General features: G+C 50.1%; 5 protein-coding genes across 5 annotated transcripts; 3 read left to right on the forward strand and 2 right to left on the reverse strand.

Moving 5' to 3' along the window:
* Positions 1 to 49: 49 nt before the first annotated feature.
* Positions 50 to 3,933, reverse strand: M431DRAFT_13776 (hypothetical protein). Its single transcript, XM_024912566.1, has 3 exons — positions 3,643 to 3,933; positions 601 to 1,959; positions 50 to 539 (listed from the first exon to the last, which is right to left on the reverse strand). Exons 1-3 carry the CDS (start codon positions 3,718 to 3,720, stop codon positions 429 to 431), a joined length of 1,548 nt encoding a protein of 515 aa, XP_024779169.1. The 5' UTR covers positions 3,721 to 3,933; the 3' UTR covers positions 50 to 428.
* Positions 3,934 to 4,664: 731 nt separating this feature from the next.
* M431DRAFT_478564 (hypothetical protein) lies at positions 4,665 to 6,235 on the forward strand (the record flags this gene model as incomplete). Its single annotated transcript, XM_024915687.1, has 2 exons — positions 4,665 to 5,143; positions 5,224 to 6,235. The coding sequence occupies 2 exons, from the start codon at positions 4,665 to 4,667 to the stop codon at positions 6,233 to 6,235; spliced, it is 1,491 nt and encodes a 496-aa protein (XP_024779170.1).
* A 4,090-nt stretch (positions 6,236 to 10,325) lies between these two features.
* M431DRAFT_134926 (hypothetical protein) lies at positions 10,326 to 14,742 on the forward strand. The gene is made up of 2 exons (XM_024912523.1): positions 10,326 to 11,067; positions 11,129 to 14,742. The coding sequence occupies exons 1-2, from the start codon at positions 10,752 to 10,754 to the stop codon at positions 14,350 to 14,352; spliced, it is 3,540 nt and encodes a 1,179-aa protein (XP_024779171.1). The 5' UTR covers positions 10,326 to 10,751; the 3' UTR covers positions 14,353 to 14,742.
* A 787-nt stretch (positions 14,743 to 15,529) lies between these two features.
* Positions 15,530 to 16,731, reverse strand: M431DRAFT_107686 (hypothetical protein; the record flags this gene model as incomplete). Its single annotated transcript, XM_024911656.1, has 2 exons — positions 15,530 to 16,032; positions 16,107 to 16,731. The coding sequence occupies 2 exons, from the start codon at positions 16,729 to 16,731 to the stop codon at positions 15,530 to 15,532; spliced, it is 1,128 nt and encodes a 375-aa protein (XP_024779172.1).
* A 1,674-nt stretch (positions 16,732 to 18,405) lies between these two features.
* On the forward strand, positions 18,406 to 19,004 carry M431DRAFT_491091 (hypothetical protein; the record flags this gene model as incomplete). The annotated part of the gene is made up of 3 exons (XM_024916870.1): positions 18,406 to 18,689; positions 18,786 to 18,874; positions 18,955 to 19,004. 3 exons carry the CDS (start codon positions 18,406 to 18,408, stop codon positions 19,002 to 19,004), a joined length of 423 nt encoding a protein of 140 aa, XP_024779173.1.
* Between the last annotated feature and the right edge of the window lie 158 nt (positions 19,005 to 19,162).

The raw sequence follows: 19,162 nt of genomic DNA on the forward strand, positions 1-19,162 counted from the left end.
CTTGGATAATCACAATAGTATATTCAATCCAGACCGCTATTAAATACGTCGGCTACTCCTATCGTCTGAACTCTTCATAAGCTTATACAGTCGGGACATTAGAACAACATTCACCCTCCGTCACGTCCCGTTTTTTTCACCAAGTGACAAACATCTAATCATCCAAGAAACAAAAAAGTCGCTACCTCCTCAAAAGGCAGCGTCAAAGCAAGGCTAACCCCAACGCCGTGCGATGCCTATGGTATCAAAATAAACATTCCTCTGAAAAACAAGTTTTTCAAGGATCAAATCGTAACAAAAGAGCCTGCTCTTCTCATGGCGCCTCCATTGGTCGTGAGAATATTAGATGGAAGAATAAATATAAGAAGAGGAATGAGGCAGCAAATCTTCAAACAGACAAAGAAAAAAAAGTCTTAGCATATGGTTGTTCATGCGACGAGCACGGGTGCTGGTTCCAAGGGCATAGCTGCAATTGACTCAGCAGCGCCTGTGCTACTCGGTGCCGGTGCAATCTCTGGGTCTGGTATTTGTATGTCCAGCTGACGAGAATCATTAGCATTGGCCGTCAGAAAATCCCAGACAGGCGAGAAGTCTACTTACAGTCATGTAACCGGTGCGCCGGAGCGAAATGAGTTTTGGAGGGAGAATGCCCTCCTCGGATGGTGTGGTCTTTTCTTTTTCTCGATTCCACTTTTCTATCCACAACTCCAAGTTGTTCAATCGGGATTTGATGCCAGTCATACCAAAGTCATCCCAAAGCCATCCAGTAACAAGGCCCAGGACCGCGTCGAGTACATTGCGGGGATTGTAGGGATCAAAAGCTGGTACCAGCTCCTTGTTGAGCTTGTCTATGATGCGCCGGAATTCAGGCTCGGGAATCCCAGCAGGATCCAGAATCTCAGGGTAAAGGTTCGAAAAGGTGGGAGCAAGATCACCCTGGAGAAGCCAGTCGCGGCGGATTCGGATTATCCGCGTCTTGGCATATTCTGCAGAGTCTGATGGTACATGGGGGTTTAAGTGAGGGAAGCAAGGGTGCTGCGGTCCCCACGATTCCCCTAGATCTGGCTGGATCTCTTCGCCCATGATTGACGAGTTGGATGACGAGATTGCAGATCCTATACCATCCCCAAAGGATACGTTGGAGAAGCGAGGGTGGTCCATTACATCAGGTCCTCGCTCCAAGTCTCTGGAGTGGGACCTCCTCGGTTCCTCATTTTCGGGTAGCATGATGCCTTTGCCCTTATCAACTTTGTGATTGTTGATAGGTGGCGGCGATTCGCTAGTGAAATCGCCGCTGGTCCTCGTTTGGAAATCAAACCGGGTTGGGGAGAGGGTTTGTGAGCGTCTCTCGTCGTACGAAGCCCGGACAGATCCAGGCAAGCTTATGCGCTTATTATCCGTTGTGTTGAGGTCGAACTGAAAGCTGAGTGGTGTTGACGAAGAGTGCCGCACCTGTCGGTGTTCGGTGAGAGTCAGCAGGGGATAGTCGCCAGCACCGGTGACGTTTGGGTCGGCAGTGTCGGTAGATTGATCGAGGGCCGGGTGCTGTAGTGGGACGGGAGGTCCAATCGGGCTTGAAGGGCGTCGCTTGTGGGAGGGAGCTCTGGGGGTTGAGTTTGTAGGATTCCACAGACGGGCGGAAGAAAGGCGTTGAAGTCGAGTCGGGCCTGTGGCCGATGTTGTGAGACTGCGAAAAATCGAGTGTTGGTTCCGCTTATGCAAGACGGGCTGTGGCGACGCAGGTTCCGTCACCTTGGAAGCGTCGGGACGAGGAGGCTGGTGAGAGACCGAGGGTAAGGCTGGGACGGCGTCTGAGCGAGGGTTTGCCTGCGCGCCTAGGGAGGGCGGGCCGGTTTCTGTTGAAATTGCCTGAAGCTCGTATGAAGCCGTGGGAATGGTGGAAACGGCACGGCCGCTGGGACGACCGCGCAGCGAAGAAATGGCGAGGTCGCGTCGGGCCTAGAAGTCGGCGAGACCAGCGCAAAGCTGCTCCCAGATGAATTCGAGAGTGCCGTTGACTCTGAGAAGAGCAGCCGCAGATGCGATAGAGTCGCTGCGGTAGAAAATTGAGACTCTTCCGCAGAGGCCGTCGAGCGCAACGCTGAGTTGGAAATGCACAGCCGGAGAAGTGCTGAGAATGGTTTGGCGTTGAAGCCGTACTCGTATCGGCTAATCAGGGGCGCGCGCTCGAACGGGTTAGTGCGGGTGATTAATTCTCTTGCGCGGATGTTGCGTGATTGCATATTTATCGATTTGGCATCAAGCGCGATAAGACAGCATCGAAAATATTTGGTGGAAGACGCTGAGGGAAGAATAGAATTTTTAAATGCCCATTGCTGGTGGTCTAATTAACGAACCGAGTTCAAGTGGGTTTCTAAAATAAAAATAAGAAGAAAACTAAGAAAAAGAAAAGAGAGCGAGAATGGGAAAAGAAAAAGAAATTATGTTTACCCGACCTGTACCAGAGGAAGAAATGGTCTGTGGCCTGGGCCTGGGAGCCGCCTCACCTTTATCTGCGTTTGATGCTTGTTTGCTTGCTCGCCTGCACAAACCACTAACACGCCTTTGCCCTGACGATCCATGCAGCATCTCAAGTGCGAGAAGCCGTGCTTACTTACATCCATGGATGCTTGCCTAAGCCGCTGCGAGTGAGCTCTAGCTAGGAGAATGCGGCATGGCTTCAGGACTCTGCGTGGGTGGCGCTCAGCAGCAGGCGAAGCTGAACCGTTAGACTTAATTTTGCCCTGCCAAGGGTCATTTATTATCGTGGATCTTGTGACGACAACCCAACAGTCGAAATGCCACGATGGGACTGGGCTGCTATTCTAAGGATCAGACCCATGGCGAACAGAAATTTGCATCATCACTCGCGGCAATCCCGAAGATCTAGAGGCACGCATAACACACAGCATGGATGATGATAATGCATGAGAGATCACACCGGTTCACATCATGCCACTCACTTAGACTAGGAGACGACTCGCTTCTGAATGTGGCTTGCAGAACCACCCGGTTAGTTAGGGCTATTGAGCGATTTGACAGCCCTCACTGTTACCTCCTGATTGCTGCATAGAGGCGTTTCTAGCCTAGTCTCACCTCTGTCCGAGGACGCAACTCTGTTACGTACAGGCTGGGGCTTTTCATCCAAGAGCCAAGCCCGAAGGATTGAGTTTACCGGGGAATGGCAATACATCTACGAATAGGCTGGGGTGTCGAACAGAAGACTGGATGGAACAATGATAGCAACAGCTTCGTATTGTCAGCCTCAGCTACAGCAGCAACAATGGTGCCAGGGGTCATCCCGGGCAATTCTATCGGGTCTCACCGACCAGGCTTCATGCGGAGAAAGAACTGAAAGATCGTAAACCCCTTCAGCCCGCCATCGATCGAGCAGTAGTAATTCCGAATAGGGGGCTGAACGAACCGTGCGCTTCCATATTGCACGGGCCGCTGTCATTGCTGTTCCCCGGTGGGAAATGCCAGCTAGTCACCACGGTGCGGGACAGGGGCCAGCACTCAATTAAAGTCTCCTATTATCACTGTCCGAACCAAGGTTAGAATCGGATTTCTCGAGATTGCCCTGCCTGTTCACATTGCGGTGATGCGGAATATCACCACGAAGGGAAATTATTCAATGCGCACTTGGGAGATGACGTAGGCGATGATCTGCAAGAGCTGTTCAGAGCTGGGAGGCGGGGCGAGATCTAGGCCGGACCTCATTTCTGGGAACTGACTTGTCAGCCCGCAGTTGTTTGCTGCTGTCTGGGGAAATGAGATGGGCAGTGTAAGGCCGAACGATGGAATACAAGCTTGGTGCCTGATCTAAATCGATCCATCTACCGCGATTTATTTCAGGTTTGAGTATGTATGCTGTAAATGCTGTGCTCTTGATCGGTGGAGTTGTGGTCGATAGGGCAGGCCTTGAGGTCAGATGACTATATGATGACGCTTAGAAAAGTGCGAAATCATGAAAAAATTAACAAGCCAGTGGTAAGCTACTAGCGGATATATAAGAAAATCAGGTAACCACTCAAGGTAGTGGACCAATTACATGTACATGATTCATTCCATTCATATCATCAATGGCGCTTTTGGCGCCCGGAGCCTTTCGTCCAGAATTGTTCCTGTGGAGACTTTACGTGCTGTTTGTCGTGTCATGTTGCGCCGCTTTATGGGGTAGCTGGTGCGAGGAATGCACAAACATATCACTGCGGGAGACCACACGTAGATGGACTTCTTATCAATCTTGAGAATACTATCAAAGATTAAGATGCATCAACACATCAAAACATCACACCATCTTATCCAACCCTACCTTATCACTAGACCTTGTATCAATGCTATATATTAAGGTACCGCTATCAGTCGGTGACATTTTACTGCCCGCAGCCCGCCACTACGTCAAAACTGCTAAAATCAGCACAAGCCCGCTGTACCCCAGATTCTAGCTCGCCCAGCCATGCGGGAGCGCTAGCCATTAGCAGGGAAGAGCGCTGGAGCATCCACTGACACCCGCTAACAGCAGCCCGGCCTCGAATTCCAGTTGACGTAACGACTGACTGGACGGTGCGTGTCTGCCCACCACTCCATCTCTCCCTCTCCTCCCTGCCACTCGTCCAATGATCCTCTGCTGACATCCTGCACAATCGTGCATATCCTAAACCATGTCGGCGGCAGCAATGCCAGACGACGGCCGTCAGGCCTCGACCGCTTCATCCTCAGCTCGGCCCGGATTCGCCGCAAGCTCCGGCATCAGCCTCGGCCACGGTGTCGGAAACGCCAGCAACGCTCCTCCTGGACATTCCATCCGCCGTGTCAAAACTCTAGACGAGCCTTCGATGCGATCCGGCTCCATGTCGTGGCACTTTTCTTCAGATTCGTCCTCAGAGGCGCCTCCGCGCAGGAGCTCCAACTTTTCGGATTACAGCCTAAATGAGGCACGCGACATCCTCAACCCCCGGCCGCACGCTCACGGCGAGGTATCCCATCACGATTCATCGCCGTTAGCATCTTTGTCGCTGGCCTTTGCATTATTGCCCGCCATCGCCGGCGTTCTATTTCAGAATGGCACCTCCGTCGTCACCGACATTATGCTCTTGGGCCTCGCCGCCATCTTCCTTCATTGGTCGGTGACGCAGCCTTGGTATGTAGTAGCACCACTATCGCGTCTACCACGCTCTATATGGTGGGAAACATAATAACCAAGCTCATACTTTGTTGTAGGCAATGGTATCATGCCGCGCAGGAAGTCCGTACCTTTGAAGAGCAATCGATTCATATAGCCCTTGAATCGGACAGCGATCTCGACTCTCAGGCCAAGGCTCCGAGCACTAGCACACCCTTGGACGACGTTCCTGAAGAGCGAGAGGGAGACAAAGCAGATGATTCCAACTCAGAAAAGAGAGAGACGAGAGAGAAGGTGGTAACAGAACAGCAACAGGCTGCTCTAAAGGAGCTATATCGCCACGAAAGTCTTGCTCTCGCATCATGCTTCGTATTACCGATGCTTAGCGCATACCTCCTACATTATATCAGAGGACGACTGAGTCGGCCATCTGAGGGACTTGTTTCCAACTTCAACTTGACAATTTTCCTTATGGCAGCAGAGCTGCGTGTACTATCACATATAATCACTCTGGTCCAGTCTCGAACGCTGCACCTTCAGAAAATAGTACAAGATAGCCCGTTTGGTCAACGAGTTGGTACCGAAACGCTACTTGAGGAGATGCTCAGAAGACTAGAAAGGCTTGAAACTCTTTCAACGTCTCAAGGCAACGTGATCGCTGGGCACGGAGAGTCCCTGGGTACGACCACGGCGACGGTTAGCCGAGACGTGAGAAATGCTATCCAGCCAGAGCTGGACGCTCTGAATCGAGCTGTAAGGCGATATGAGAAGAAGGCGACACTCCTGCAGCTACAGACAGAGGCTAGGTTCTCTCAAATGCACGCAAGGTTGGAGGACGCCATATCCTTGGCGGCTGCGGCAGCAAAGCAATCGAATCAACGAAGCAATTGGCTCCCGTGGGCATGGAAACTGATCGTGACAGCGGCGACGTTTCCATTCAAAGTTTTCCTGGAGATACTCGCCCTGCCGTTGAAACCTATAGTTGCATTTGCAAACAGAAATAAACAGCCATCTGCCAACCTTCGGGCACCGCGGAGCAAGCCGGGGAAGCCACCAGTATCGGTAAAATATAACGGCGATCGAGTGCCACCGAGAATAATCAAGAGATGATACCTTTTTCAATTCATGTTGCTTCTTCTGCTGGGGTTTTGTTTTGGGGCTTGTTAATGTTTCTTTATTAGCAAGCAAATGGTACAGCAGACTGGCCAACGGCTGTATTTGAATCACGATGGATATTATTGTTATGACCATGTACATCATTAAAGGAGATACCTGATAGCATTGCCTCTTTGGAAATCATCACTACCTTCTGCCATAGAGTTTGATCCTGAAACGCTTACCCTGCAAAGTGATGATTTGATGGGCCGCCTTTAATTTCCAGCTGGAATAAACTTCCTCGCCTGCATATTTGTATATTTACTACTAACTTAATTATTTACGGGTGTCTCGCTTGTGGCGCTGAGTTGTTCTCATTCCCCCACAAGCGCCTCTCTCAGCTCAAAATGAAGCTCCCCGCGATGTCACGTCTATCACAAATCGATGTTTTGAACCCAATGTCAGATATCATGTCGCTCAAGCCTATCAACTATAAAAAAAAAAACAATACAAATCATTATCGGGTAATTCGCATGAGCACGTGTTCCTAAAAACCCTTTTTCGGGTTATCCAAACCAGCTTTTTAGCTCAACATTCGGGAGGGGACAGGGTTACAAGAAGGTAGTACCACACGGCGATGGCTTCATTTGTCAGGTGAGGCGCCTCAGCTCATGGTCACTCCAGCAGCGGAAATTGCAATGTCTATTTGAGTTTGAAATCTTACATGTCACGAGATCTTTAGTGATTGTTTATTATTGTTATGCCAAGCGGCCAGGTGAAATTATGTACTACCACCATGCACTTCGAGCGAGACAGAATAGCTTCGAGTTGAGCTTTCTCTAGCGCCGTGTATGAGCGAACGATGGGATTAGCTCTGGTCGATCAACAACAACGCGTCATAGCATTTCCCTAGGTTCCCCTCTTTTATTTGGCGAAGCTCGCTGATACGAATATGTATTCAGATGCAATGCGTATTGCTGCGTTCTTCAAGTACCACGTGCAGTTCTTAAACTTCTTCAAACACCAATGGATGGTATACTACCCTACGGACTCGTAAGCCATTTCTCTCAACAGTAGGCGTTGCCTCGCCGCCAAAACCAACTAAATCTTTTGTGTCATATTGACACCGCTTCAGGGCCAGAGCACGGCTTCGATGCTGTGAAGAAAAAGCATGTGGTGCAGTCCACACTTTTCGCGTCTTCCACTATAGCAGGTAAAGCTGGAAGATGAAAACGGTGTGTGTATCGTTGAGCTGCTTGTAAGTGGAGTAAATACAGCGTGACACAATTCCCAGTAGGCCGCTCATGGTAAGGTTTCACTATCGACGGAGATGTGCACCCAAAGTGATCACTGATGAACCGACCAAAGTTTAAACAGGCCGATTTGCTGCTGCAAGATCGCGAAAATAAAACGGGTTTCATGGGAGGTACGGGCCTGAACGTGGGAAGAGGTTCTGTTGTATTGTGTATCGCGACGAGCCAGTCATCTTTCGACATCGAGTCACGCCAGCGGAGTGGATCTTTTAATTTCAGAGCACAATGTAGCGTGGCGCAAGGGATTGCATGAATGCTGGCTGGCTGTGTCCTGGGCCCGAAAGTTTGAAGTCGTACCAGGACTCATACGGAGTAGTCCATGGATGGCTGATAGTGTCGCTGCTTTTCATGTGTTGTTGCTAGAAGAGAGCTGTTCTTCCGTGCATGTGCTCTGTAAATCCCTGGCTGCAGAAGATTATTGTTCATGCTTCTCCTGCATGCCAACATCGTATCATGCAAGGGATATATGCTTGGTTGCGTACGGACAAGAACGAGTGGCGATGGGCACGATCGGCTGTGCGTGGCTGGGATTTTTATAGAGCATACGGAGTACTTGCGATCAGTGTACGCTGAAGAAAATGGTGTATTGTGCAGGCGGTGATTCTCTAGCAGGCAGTGGCGGAGAGACATTCGTGGACAGACATACAGCGGTCAACATGTCTGTCTGCGATGTAACAGTGTGAATCAGGATTCAGTTGGCGTTATCGGGACTCCGTAGCCGCTGGAGACGTGATGAGACTTGGATGCCACCACATCCGACAAGACAAGGAAATGCCTGGTCAGACAACTCGACAACTGTTGAACCTTGCATTGCAGTGTTTCGCAACCGGCCACTTCCAGGACCATGGGTGGTCAGCGGCTGCTCCGCCCCCAATTGCGATGCCAGGATATTCAGTGCGAAAGACGCTCCTTGGTTCGCACGAAGTGCATCTCTCCGTACCAACAGGATGATGCATCAGTGGCGTCTTTTGCGTAGGGATGCGGTGCAAGGGAGGATTTCAGCTTCATTTTTGCTTTTTGCTAGCAGTACAAAATACGGGGTACTTGCAGCAATATGTAGGATTCGGGAGCGAACCAATGGCTGATCATTCACCATATGCAAGGGAAAGCGTCATGAGATACGGAACACGATAGACATTTGAGCTGCTGCCCGGTAATAGGAACTGAGCTGTTGCGTGGATTGAAGAGAGGCCAATGCCATGCCAGACACAGCTTGATAGGTAGACAGAGCACCTAAGATCTTGACTTAGGGGAAATGAGACCGGAGATCTCGGGTACACGGATCACTTCTGGTTGGGCTCAGTCAGTGTATCTAGAAATAAATAGTATCAGTACCCATGGAATTCTCCGGCGAATGCTCCGTACAGCAGGGGAGAAGACGACGCAGTCGAGGATTTAGCCGTCCAGGCGGTTGGCCTTGAGTGACACAACGAGTTGAGGCTTTAGGCCCTCGTACTACTGCGGCGCCCTGCGACGAGCACTGCTGGGTCTCGATTTGGGTAATGGATGACGAGATGGCGTTGGTGGTGCGAGTCAAACGGACTGATCTGATATCTCCAGGCACTGACTTGCCCAGTATCAAGGAGCTTGTAATACTGTATGCATCATGATCCTCTTCTGAGTGAGAGTGAGGGATGAACAGTCAAATATCATGGACTGACAAATGAGTGTCTGCCACGAGCTCACCAATTCTTCTGTCGAACCCGGCCAAATACTGCAGCAGCTCCAATTGGGTGGCGCATACACGGCATTTTAGCTTCTGGCTTGGCTGGCTGAAAGCGGATGGCACCGCGCCCGGCTTTCCTGCCAGCCTTGGCGTTCTTTTGGCGCAAGGGGCAGTAGCTGAACAACCCCGCCCGGCCAGAGCTCTTTCCTGCCCCTGGGCCGGCTGGAGCAGCACAGCTCAGGTACCACTGGGGCCACTACTACCACTAGTGGCCCAGCACTTGCGGTAGAGCTTGCGGTAGCATGGGGCAGCGGAGGTACTTGCGGGTACCTGATGCAATGAGATCGGCCAGGTTCCTGCATGCATCTCTGCCGAAGCCGCATCTGGCCCTTGCGCGCCCGCTCGCTCTTGCAATCTTGGGCACAGAGCATTTTGCAGTACAATTTGGAGGTACTTGTGATTCCAACCAAGGCTGAGCTTGTCCGATTGATCATCTCGTCTTTATCTTAGCTGCTCACGCCAAACAACACCAGAATAACACCAAGCGTCATTGATGGGGACTAGCTAATGCGTCCTAATGCTGCGAGTCCTCCCTCCGGAGAGTACGAGTACATCCGCCTGCACCACGGCGTCACGCTTCTTGGTGGTACCGCCCAGAGCTGCGAGCCTCTGCTCTTGACTTCATCTCTCCACCAGCCCTGCATCCACCGCTGCAGCCGGGAAATTGGCCCAACAGCCACGCGCCATGGCAGATGCCCGCTATCCAACCAACTAGAAGCAACTAGCAGCTTTCAATTCTCACGATGGACCCGCCTTGGGAGCATGTCCCGCGATTCCGGGTTTGACTTTGGGTCCGTTCGTCAGAGGTACAGGGAATAGAGCCATAACTGACGAGTACGGTACAAGCATGTGCCACACGTCCAAGGCTTACCAGGTGCTGGTTGAACCGCAAGCACTAGACATGTGGGCAAATGCCGTGCCGATGGAACTGATGCTGTCCGCATGCAGGTATTACCAAACCAAACTATTGGGCCGGAGGGGGAAGAGAGTGAAAATTGTGACGCTCGTTGCTTTTTGGCCACCACCAGCCTTTGCCCCATATTCTTTCCCTCCTCTCGCTTGGTGTTTTCAGGTCTCGCTCGATTTTTCATGGTTATTTGACCGTCTCCCCCCATTGTGCCTCCTGATGCAGATGAGACATCTCTATTCAGTCTCTTCGTCCTCCTCCGCCAATCTCCTACCGCCGCTACCATTCGTGTCTCAGCCCGTGCCAACTTGACCTGGGTGTTGACTCGCAAGCGTATTAGCGCTATCTGAAAGCAGTTTTTCTTTCTTTTTCATGTAATTACCCCGACCTGACGATACATTCTTTCGTGATTTTGCTCCTTCGCTTCATTCAAAGTAATCCTTTCTTACCCTTATTGCTACAACCAGTAGCTCTCTCTCGGATAATGCTTTGTGAGCCGGCAGCTATAAGCGGGAGCCTTTTCTGATACTAGAAGTTTCGACATTTACCGCTGGCGGTACCCGTGATCGGGCTGGTACAGCGAGGATGTTGAAGATGGTGAGGCTACAGGCACTCGTATGCCTCTTGTGTTTTCAATTGGCCACAGCCCAGGGCTTTCGTGCGCTGAGACGAGATGAACATTCCATCTCATCACCCACTGTTTCATTATCCAGCCCACAGCCAAGTTCTCAGCACTCGGCTACCAAAAAGCCGGATGACGAGCACAAACAAACAGACGGCCCTAAAGAGCCAACCATCACAAAGGCTCCCGAGACAACTGCCTCTGCGGAGACGACAATTCAAATCACAACGACGTCGATTGCTCCAGAGGCACCTCTCAATAGCTCGACCTTGTTTAACAGTGAGAATAAATCTTTATATCCTACATTGATTGAACCTTGTGCTGATATGGAGGGTGCTAGCAACGATCCCGGCCGGCCATCTACCAATCCAACCTACCATAACTCCAGGATGGGGTGTTGCCGGCGTCATTTTGATGCTCACCGGTCTTGTCTACACCCTAGTAGGCATCAAAAATCGATGGATTAACTGTTTCTTCTCGGCCGCCTTTATCACTGCACTCGGAATCTCGGTTCTTATCGTCTACATCATGAATGTCCCAGTCAGTCTAGGTATTCAGGGAGCATATGTCGTTGCCGTTACCTTGTCTGGTTGTGCGCTAGGCGGAGCATCACTGATCTTCAAGGATTTGACCGAAGGTTTGGGGTGTGCTCTGGGCGGCTTTTGCCTCAGCATGTGGTTCCTCTGTTTGGCACCGGGAGGCTTGATACACGATACGATCGGTAGAGCCATTTTCATCTCCTGCATGTCTGTCGTTGGCTTCTGTTTTTATTTCAGTCGCTATACTCGGGATTGGGCCATGATTTTCTTGATGTCCTTTGGAGGCGCGACGGTCATTGTTTTGGGCATTGACTGCTACAGCAGAGCCGGACTGAAAGAATTCTGGGCCTATATCTGGAATCTTAATGATAACCTGTTCCCCCTCGGTGCAGACACCTATCCCATCACTAGAGGCATTCGAGTCGAGATTGCAGCCATCGTCATAATCTGCCTGATTGGAATCGTTTCCCAAGTGAAACTTTGGAAAGTGGTTCGAGAGAAGCGCGAAAGAAAGGCCGCAAGTCTTGCTGAGAGTCGGAGATACTTGGAGGAGGAAGAAGCGATTGTTGGCCGCAACATCGAAGCGCAAGCAGCAAGAGAACGAGTCGAGTGGGAAAAGGTCTATGCAGGCAGAGTCCTGGTCAACAGCAAAAGTACAGTTTCACAATACTCGGATGGTACCGATGGTGCCAGCAACAGCAAGAGCTCTCCCGCTGGATACTCTGGATCTGCCTATACAGGCCTCAAAGCTGATGGTATCGAGATGGCAGACCTTTCAGACTCAAGTGCTGCACAGACTGGGTCAGATGGGCTTGTGTACTCCGAAAAAGCCAAGGGCGTCAAGGTCATGGTGCGAGTGGCTGCAGATGAAATAATGGAGTCGCCAAACGACAACGAAGATGAGATCAAGGAGAAAGTTGTAACTTTCCCAGAATCTGACGCAGTATCTTATGATGGCGAGAGATCCGCTTCAAAGGGGGATGTGGCAAAAGGGAAGCAACCCTCCCAAGCAAGCTCGGAGGCCGATGGTAACTCTCAACAGAGGCACGTCACAACGGCACCTGAAATTGTACCTCTGCCCTTCAAGATTCCGAGCGAAGACGACTTGAAATCTGTTGGCGATCGATCTTCTGTTGCAACTTTTGCTGACGACGAAGCTATCGCACCCGCATCTCTCCCACGAGATTCTCTTGTCAAGAGGGTCTCACAAGGTTCAGTCACGCTTCTGAGAAGTTTATCGCAGCAGAAGAAAAATGTTTCCTCTGAGCGTCAATTAGAGACTGGCGAAAGTACTGAAGAGTTAGTTGAGCCGGTTGTCATTCCCCACCACGATGATGACCAGTCGTCCCTGGCTGCAACTGTTGACTACGACAGCTCGAGCGATGATGATGCGCATAGTTCAGTCATTGGCAACGAGCAAAGAAGGAGTATCGAGATTACCGCAGAATTGGGCGACGCTGAAGAGACTGGAGAACTAAAAAAGACGGAAACAGAAATTGTCGCTGAGAACAGTGATACCAAGGCAGATAATGAGGCATCCCAAAACGATGCCGAGCAAAATATCGCGCCCAAATCAGACACAGAACTACAACAAAAAGATGTCGGGCCAAGCGGAATGGATGAGAATCAGGAAAAGGGTAAAGAGGGCTTAGAAGCTAAAATTGAAAGTGCGGCCGACGTTAACGAAGAAAATTCGCTGCCTCGTGAGCAGGAATCTACAGCAACTGGAAGCAATGGCGCCGAGGTTCTAAAGCCGCTCGAGCCCACTGAAAAAGCCACATCTCTTTCTTCAGCGACCTCGAATCTTGTTAGTTTGACCAAGGACCGATTGCCTGAATCTTTGTCCAGAGTTGCCCTTTCGTATAGAACGAACGAGTGGACCAAACATCTCAGCCATGCGGATACCCCGGAACCTGAAGCCATCTATATCGACCCATATGCATCTAAACAAGATGCTCAAGAAGTCCCCAGATATGTCGACGTGGAGGACCTTCAGAAGACTGTCGCTGGCGATATCATCTCTCCTCCAGCCGCCAAGATGTCGAATTCCAAGACAGCACAAGTCTCTTTTGCTCAACCAAACCACAGAAGCGGTAAAAAGAAGCATCATCTTTCTAATGTGGTCATTTCAACTGCAGCGCCTCTAAATGTTGCGAGCCCCAATGGGAGCCCTGGATCGCCCCCCATGGATGCCTCTCTCCAGCCGGCTTCACCAACCCTGCGACGTACTTCCACAGGATTTGCTCCGATTGTCGAAGAACAGGATGGAGTACAGGCAGCTGGTGTGCCCATTTCCGAAGAGGCAATGCAACAAGATCGTGTCCGATCGAATTCGACACCTTTCCGGCCCATAGTGCCTCGCGTTGTGTCCTTTTCTAACCCTAATACCTTGCTTGGCCAACGAGAATCTGTCCTCCGGAGTAGGTCACAGGGCAACCTTGTTTACAACGTCTCCGAGTTTCCTATAGATACGCAAGGATCTGTTGGTGATGCTGAGTCGCTCCATAACTATCCCGTATACAACCGAGTACTGAGTCCCGACCCTGATGATCTTCCGCTCAATCGACGGAGAGAAATTCTACGCCAAAGTAGCATGACGAATTTGCCGCCGTCGAATTTCAGACTGAATCGCACCAGTAGTGGTGTTGAGGTTTCGGGCAATACGCAATTCAACTCCCATCAGCCGAAGCGAGAATCTATGGTCTCAGGAGTAGCTCGGGAGACAAAGCTTGCCAACTTCAGACAGTCTATAGCTCACGACCTTCAATCTATGACTCCTGGTGTACCCAACAGTATGGGGCGCGAGACACCTTTTGCATCGACGTCTACTCTTATTGACGACATAGAAGTGCAACGCACTATACTGATGGAGAAGAAGGAAGCCGAAATGCAGCGAAGGGAGATGCAGAGACGCCAAAAGGAATGGAATGATCGCATGTTTGACAGTCGTATGCGGAGTGGTGACCTCTTGGAGGCACATCGAGAAGTCATACGCAAGATGCAGAGTGCTGCAAGAGATGCATAAATGATCAAGGAAATCAGGAGTTGTCGGATATTGAGCCAATATGGCGTCATACAAGAGGGGTTTCACCCAGGCTCTATGTTTATTTTCTTGTTTGTATTGATGTTATTGGCTACTAAAACGTATAATGCTGGCGATACCAATTTCCTTTTCTTTGGATGGATACAAAAGGGATACTGGCGGTATGGCTTCGGATGAGAGCTCGGCCTAGGTAGTAGTCGCGGGCCATCTACATTAGACTCGCTTGTACTAGAACATGGAGAGAGAAAGAAAGAAAATACAATAAAATAATACAAGGATATTTGACTTGCACGAACAATTAGCTGAATTATTCGAGGAAAAATGGGAAATATAAATTGCTACTAGCGACTATAACTTAGTGTCCAAGCTCCCCCTTTTCATGGCACTAGCTAATTAAAAACATGGATGAAGCAAGTGAGTATGATACGACTAAGCTCTCTCCTCTCTTTCCTCATTATGTGCATTGTACACTTGTATTATAATACCATATATATCAAAGAGAGGTTTCCTGGGTTGGATGCTTTCAAAAGAAGACACAGGCAAAGACACCGAACGGCTTAGAAAGACTCAGCTTCATGGAAACAGAAATGTACCTCCTTTTCTTCATACCCATAACCACCAGAGCGATATGAATAACACATCTAATGTTTCCTTTCGCTATTGGACCGGTCCAGTGTAGAGTCAAGTACTAGCACTGGTGGAAGAGCCGTGATGACAAGATGATCGTTTTCGTTGTTACCTCTATCGTCCGAAGCAGTCTGTCCCGAAGCAGAAGCTGAAGGAGGGACGAAGAGCTTTGCTTCCTCGTCTGACCAAGCGAATTAGTGAGTGGGTTGATAGCTGAGTGGTTCTAGTGGGGTTGAAGAAGTCTTTGTCTCTGGGGCCTTGAAGAGCGAAAGGCTGAATGGAAGAGAGAAGTTGAGGCGGGTGCGGAAGAGAAATGGGTTGGGATGAGGCAGTTGAATGGGCACGTCTTGGTTGTGTATGGGGAGGGATGCCGTAGGAAGAGGTTGTTGGAGAGTTGACGATGTGGTTTGGTTGGATAATATGTTTGTGAGGACGCCCGAGGAGGTTGGATTCTTTTTGGAGGATCTGGTAACGGCTTGGTTAGCATTTCTCTTTCTGTGTTTGAAGCAATAGACTACTGGTTGGGAGGCGATTACCTTGTTAATGCCGTGTTGCTGTTTGAACAGCCGTTGGACATCGAGGCTAGGGCTCTTGAGTCGGGATTATACTCTTCGTATAGACTTGGAAACACCTTCCCAAGCCCCACGTACAAGAGAATGACTCGGTAACAGTTCATAGCGTCTTTGGTCATGCCAAAGAAGACGAAGACTGGTATAGCTGTTATGATGGGTACGTAGCAGATGTTCATGAACATCCATCCTATCTGGCTGCTGGGTAGATATATAATAGTGGACCAGGGGATCGCTCGTTCGTTACTATGAATGGCTTTGAAGTCGAAAGGCTGCAATGGCCAAGTGTTGATAACGTTGATGGCTGCCAGGGCGAGGACGACAGGAAGGAAGGGTATAAGAATGGAGATGACCATGAGATAGAGGCGGCGGCGGGCTCGTTGGTTGCGGCTATGAGCAAGGGGGTTGCTGGAGAGAGCAGACTGAGTTGACTTGGTGATTTGGCGGAAGCGTATGTAAATGAAGACTAGGAAAGATGTTAGCTGATGACTCCAAAGGGTTATGAAGCTGTGTATTTCGGGTATTGACTGCAATACTTACTCGCATAGCCGGCAGTGATAAGAGACACAATTGCCTGTGGGAGAATCTCGAAGACGACAGTAGGCCAGGCAGATGCATTCGGCCAGTAACACCCAACCAAAGTGCCAACGTAATATCGCTGCTGTGCAAGAGGATACGTCCAGGCAACCTGCACCAGAGGCAGCGGGAATATGATGAGGGCCTGGATGATGTTGCGTCTTCGTTTCTCTCTCAGAGACGGCGGGTTGGCTCTCAGACTACCGACCTGGATGGCCAGGTTCCGCATGATGGCCAGGAGGCATGTGGCGTAGAGACTGATACAAAAGTTGTGCAGGAAACCGTCGACATCACACAAGCCGTAGCCGGGCCACCACGATTCCACGTCGTCGTTCCGCCAGATGAGAGCATTGACGATGTTGCGTAGGTTCTCCAGCTCCATGTTGAGGATGAAGACGACGGCGGCGAATTCTCCGTTGCGGTAGAGTAGTTGAAGGGGGATGAGGCAGATAAGGTTGGCGAGGATGCCAAAGAAGATGCGGCAGACGAGGTTGACTGTGAGGGAGGGACTGGTGTAGACGGTTGGGGCTGGACCAAGCATCCAGATGGAGGAATCAGGGATGATGGGATGGAGGGGGATGCCACTCATGATGGCGGTGTTAATTAAGGGAGCAGTTGAGATGATGATCGTTGGGTATCGTGACGTTAAACAGACTTGTGTTAGATGACGCAGAAAGAGATGGTGATACCGGTGATATTGATGAAGATGATATATAGAGAAGAAGAAGATGTAGAAGAAGAGCGACGCTGATGAAGAGAAATTCGCACAACTTTTGAAGGCAGACGAAATAAAAAGAGTCTTTGCATATGAATGAATCCAAGTTCAATAACACATCACTGTGTAAAGGTGAACGGTTGACAAAAGAGAGTCGAGCAATTGATTTTTATACAGTCAATAAGACAATAAGGCACAGCAGCATCACTCGAGGACATTTCATTACGAACGCATCTAAGCGACCTGAATGCTCCAAAGTAATAAAAACGCCCATCCTGATAAAAAGAAAAACCCAATCACCAGCTCATACAAGTGGCCAAGATAAAACTATCGACCGCTAAAAGAACAGCAAACTGCAGCGGCAGCCTGCGAAGGGGGGAAGAACACGGCATCAAGGACCAGGTTCAAGATCCAGCTCGAAGCAGCCCATTTCCTTGCAAGTGGTTTCTCAGCAGGCACTGCAGGGGATACGAGCTGCACAGCGCAGGCCAAAAAGCAAGTAAAAGTACATTTTTAATTAACATGCGCCTGGACATGAAGCATCACAGCGCGGGCAATCACACGGCGTAAGCAAGTTTTGTGAAGTTTGTCTCAGTTTGGAGGCGTTTATTGAGAGCCGTATTGGGAGTCTATTGACGACCGGATTGGGAAAGTCTGTGCGCCCGCCATCCCGCACCTTCAGCGGCAGCGGCTCCCGGGATTTGGGATTGGAGGCAAGGCGTGGGAAAAAAAAATAGAAAAAATAGGGGAGGATTAGGATTAGAGACGGCTGTGGCTTGGACTTGTTGGTATGAATTTGGAGGGTGGGCAGTCTGTTTGATGCCGTGACAAGGGGGAGGGTTCAAGGTTGACTTGAGTTTGGGTTGTTGTGATGGATGGGTTTGGTGGAGGGAGGATTGGAGGCTCACCGGAGAGGCGGAAAGGCAGCCGGAGATGGAATTTGATTTGCGGGATGAGGGACCAAATGTGTTTGATACGATAATGTCTTTGCATGCACGATTTATACAAAGTTGTGCTGTTCATTCACGGCAGAGTTATGCTGGGCATTTTCCGTGTTGTTATTGATGCTGTTGCACATGTGAGGTCTGACTTACATCGACAGCCTGGGTACTTGCCGGGTACATGGCAGCAGCTGCTAAAAATGCTAAAAACAGAGCAATGTGCTAGTCACCCCGCAGTGACGACTGCCAGAAGCTACAAGGTACCGACGTTGTTATTGAAGCTGTACCTCATATAGCGATTCATCCCTTTAGAGGCATATGAACCACATGCTCTGCATCTGTGCAAGGGGGAGCTTCTGCATTCTGGCGTGTTGATCTCACAACCGGGGGCCGGAAAAATACCCCGCCATCCAATCACTGCTCAGAGAGCTTGGGCATGGGTCCTTGATCTTATCGCGGGCCGTTCGTTTTGACGAGGGAGAAGAACAAACGGAAAAACAACAACCAAAGCAACGAAAACCTCTTGTTACTTTTCTTTACCCTTCCATAACTACCTTTTCCTTCGATATTTTCCGTCTTTGCGTCGATTACTGATAATAACTTCACAATGTCGTCCTTCTTGCTGCGCCGCGCCACCGTCGCTAGTGCGGGAGCTGCTCGCGCATTCAGCACCACCTCGCCTCGCTCCGTCGCCCGCATCACCATCATCGGCCACTTGGCTGACTCGCCCGAGGGCATGACTGCCGGTTCTGGAGAGAGCCTCAAGGAATACGTCAGATACACCGTCGCGAGCAACAGTGGGCCCAAGGATGCTCGTCAGACAAGCTGGTTCCGCGTCACTGGCTTCGTCGACGGTCCCCGCAGGGACTTTATCATGGGTCTGCCAAAGGGGTATGTGATTTGTGTTCTTCTTTTGTTTTGCGCGCGAAACGACGATTCAAGTATATATAGCGAGAGAACGTTGCTGACATTGAACTTGATTACCAGCTCCATGGTCTATGTCGAGGGCGATGCGTCCATCAACACTTATACCGATTCCAACGGCCAGAACAGACAAGGCCTCAGCATCATCCAGCGTAAGCCATCCTCCTCTCCAAGATTTACGAAGATTTATAATCTCAGCAGCTTGCTAACTCAATGGTGATAAAAACTGCAGGCAACATTGAGGTTCTGAAGCGCCCTTCCCTCCCTGAACAGGGCGAGTAAATCGATAACAAACGTGGCTGGCTGCAACTGGTCGGGATCGGTGTTTGGCGAATTGAAGGGCGGATGGATGCCTACTATGTAACTGTATTGCCTGATGATATGGTGTACGATCTGTTATGGTGGATGAACTCTCAGCTCTCTTGCTAGCTTCTATGCGA

Source organism: Trichoderma harzianum (assembly GCF_003025095.1).
Source record: "Trichoderma harzianum CBS 226.95 unplaced genomic scaffold M431scaffold_2, whole genome shotgun sequence".
Classification (NCBI taxonomy): domain Eukaryota; kingdom Fungi; phylum Ascomycota; class Sordariomycetes; order Hypocreales; family Hypocreaceae; genus Trichoderma; species Trichoderma harzianum.

What these genes read in the sequence shown, in the direction of transcription:
- M431DRAFT_13776 (XM_024912566.1), bottom strand. Translation starts at nt 3,720, where the DNA reads ATGAGGTCCGGCCTAGATCTCGCCCCGCCTCCCAGCTCTGAACAGCTC. An exon ending in TCGCCTACGTCATCTCCCAA is followed by an intron (nt 1,960 to 3,642) that starts GTGCGCATTGAA and finishes GCCGACTTCTAG; the next exon opens with GCCCGACGCGACCTCGCCAT. An exon ending in GGCGCACCGGTTACATGACT is followed by an intron (nt 540 to 600) that starts GTAAGTAGACTT and finishes GATTCTCGTCAG; the next exon opens with CTGGACATACAAATACCAGA.
- M431DRAFT_134926 (XM_024912523.1), top strand. Translation starts at nt 10,752, where the DNA reads ATGTTGAAGATGGTGAGGCTACAGGCACTCGTATGCCTCTTGTGTTTT. An exon ending in TAGCTCGACCTTGTTTAACA is followed by an intron (nt 11,068 to 11,128) that starts GTGAGAATAAAT and finishes GGAGGGTGCTAG; the next exon opens with CAACGATCCCGGCCGGCCAT.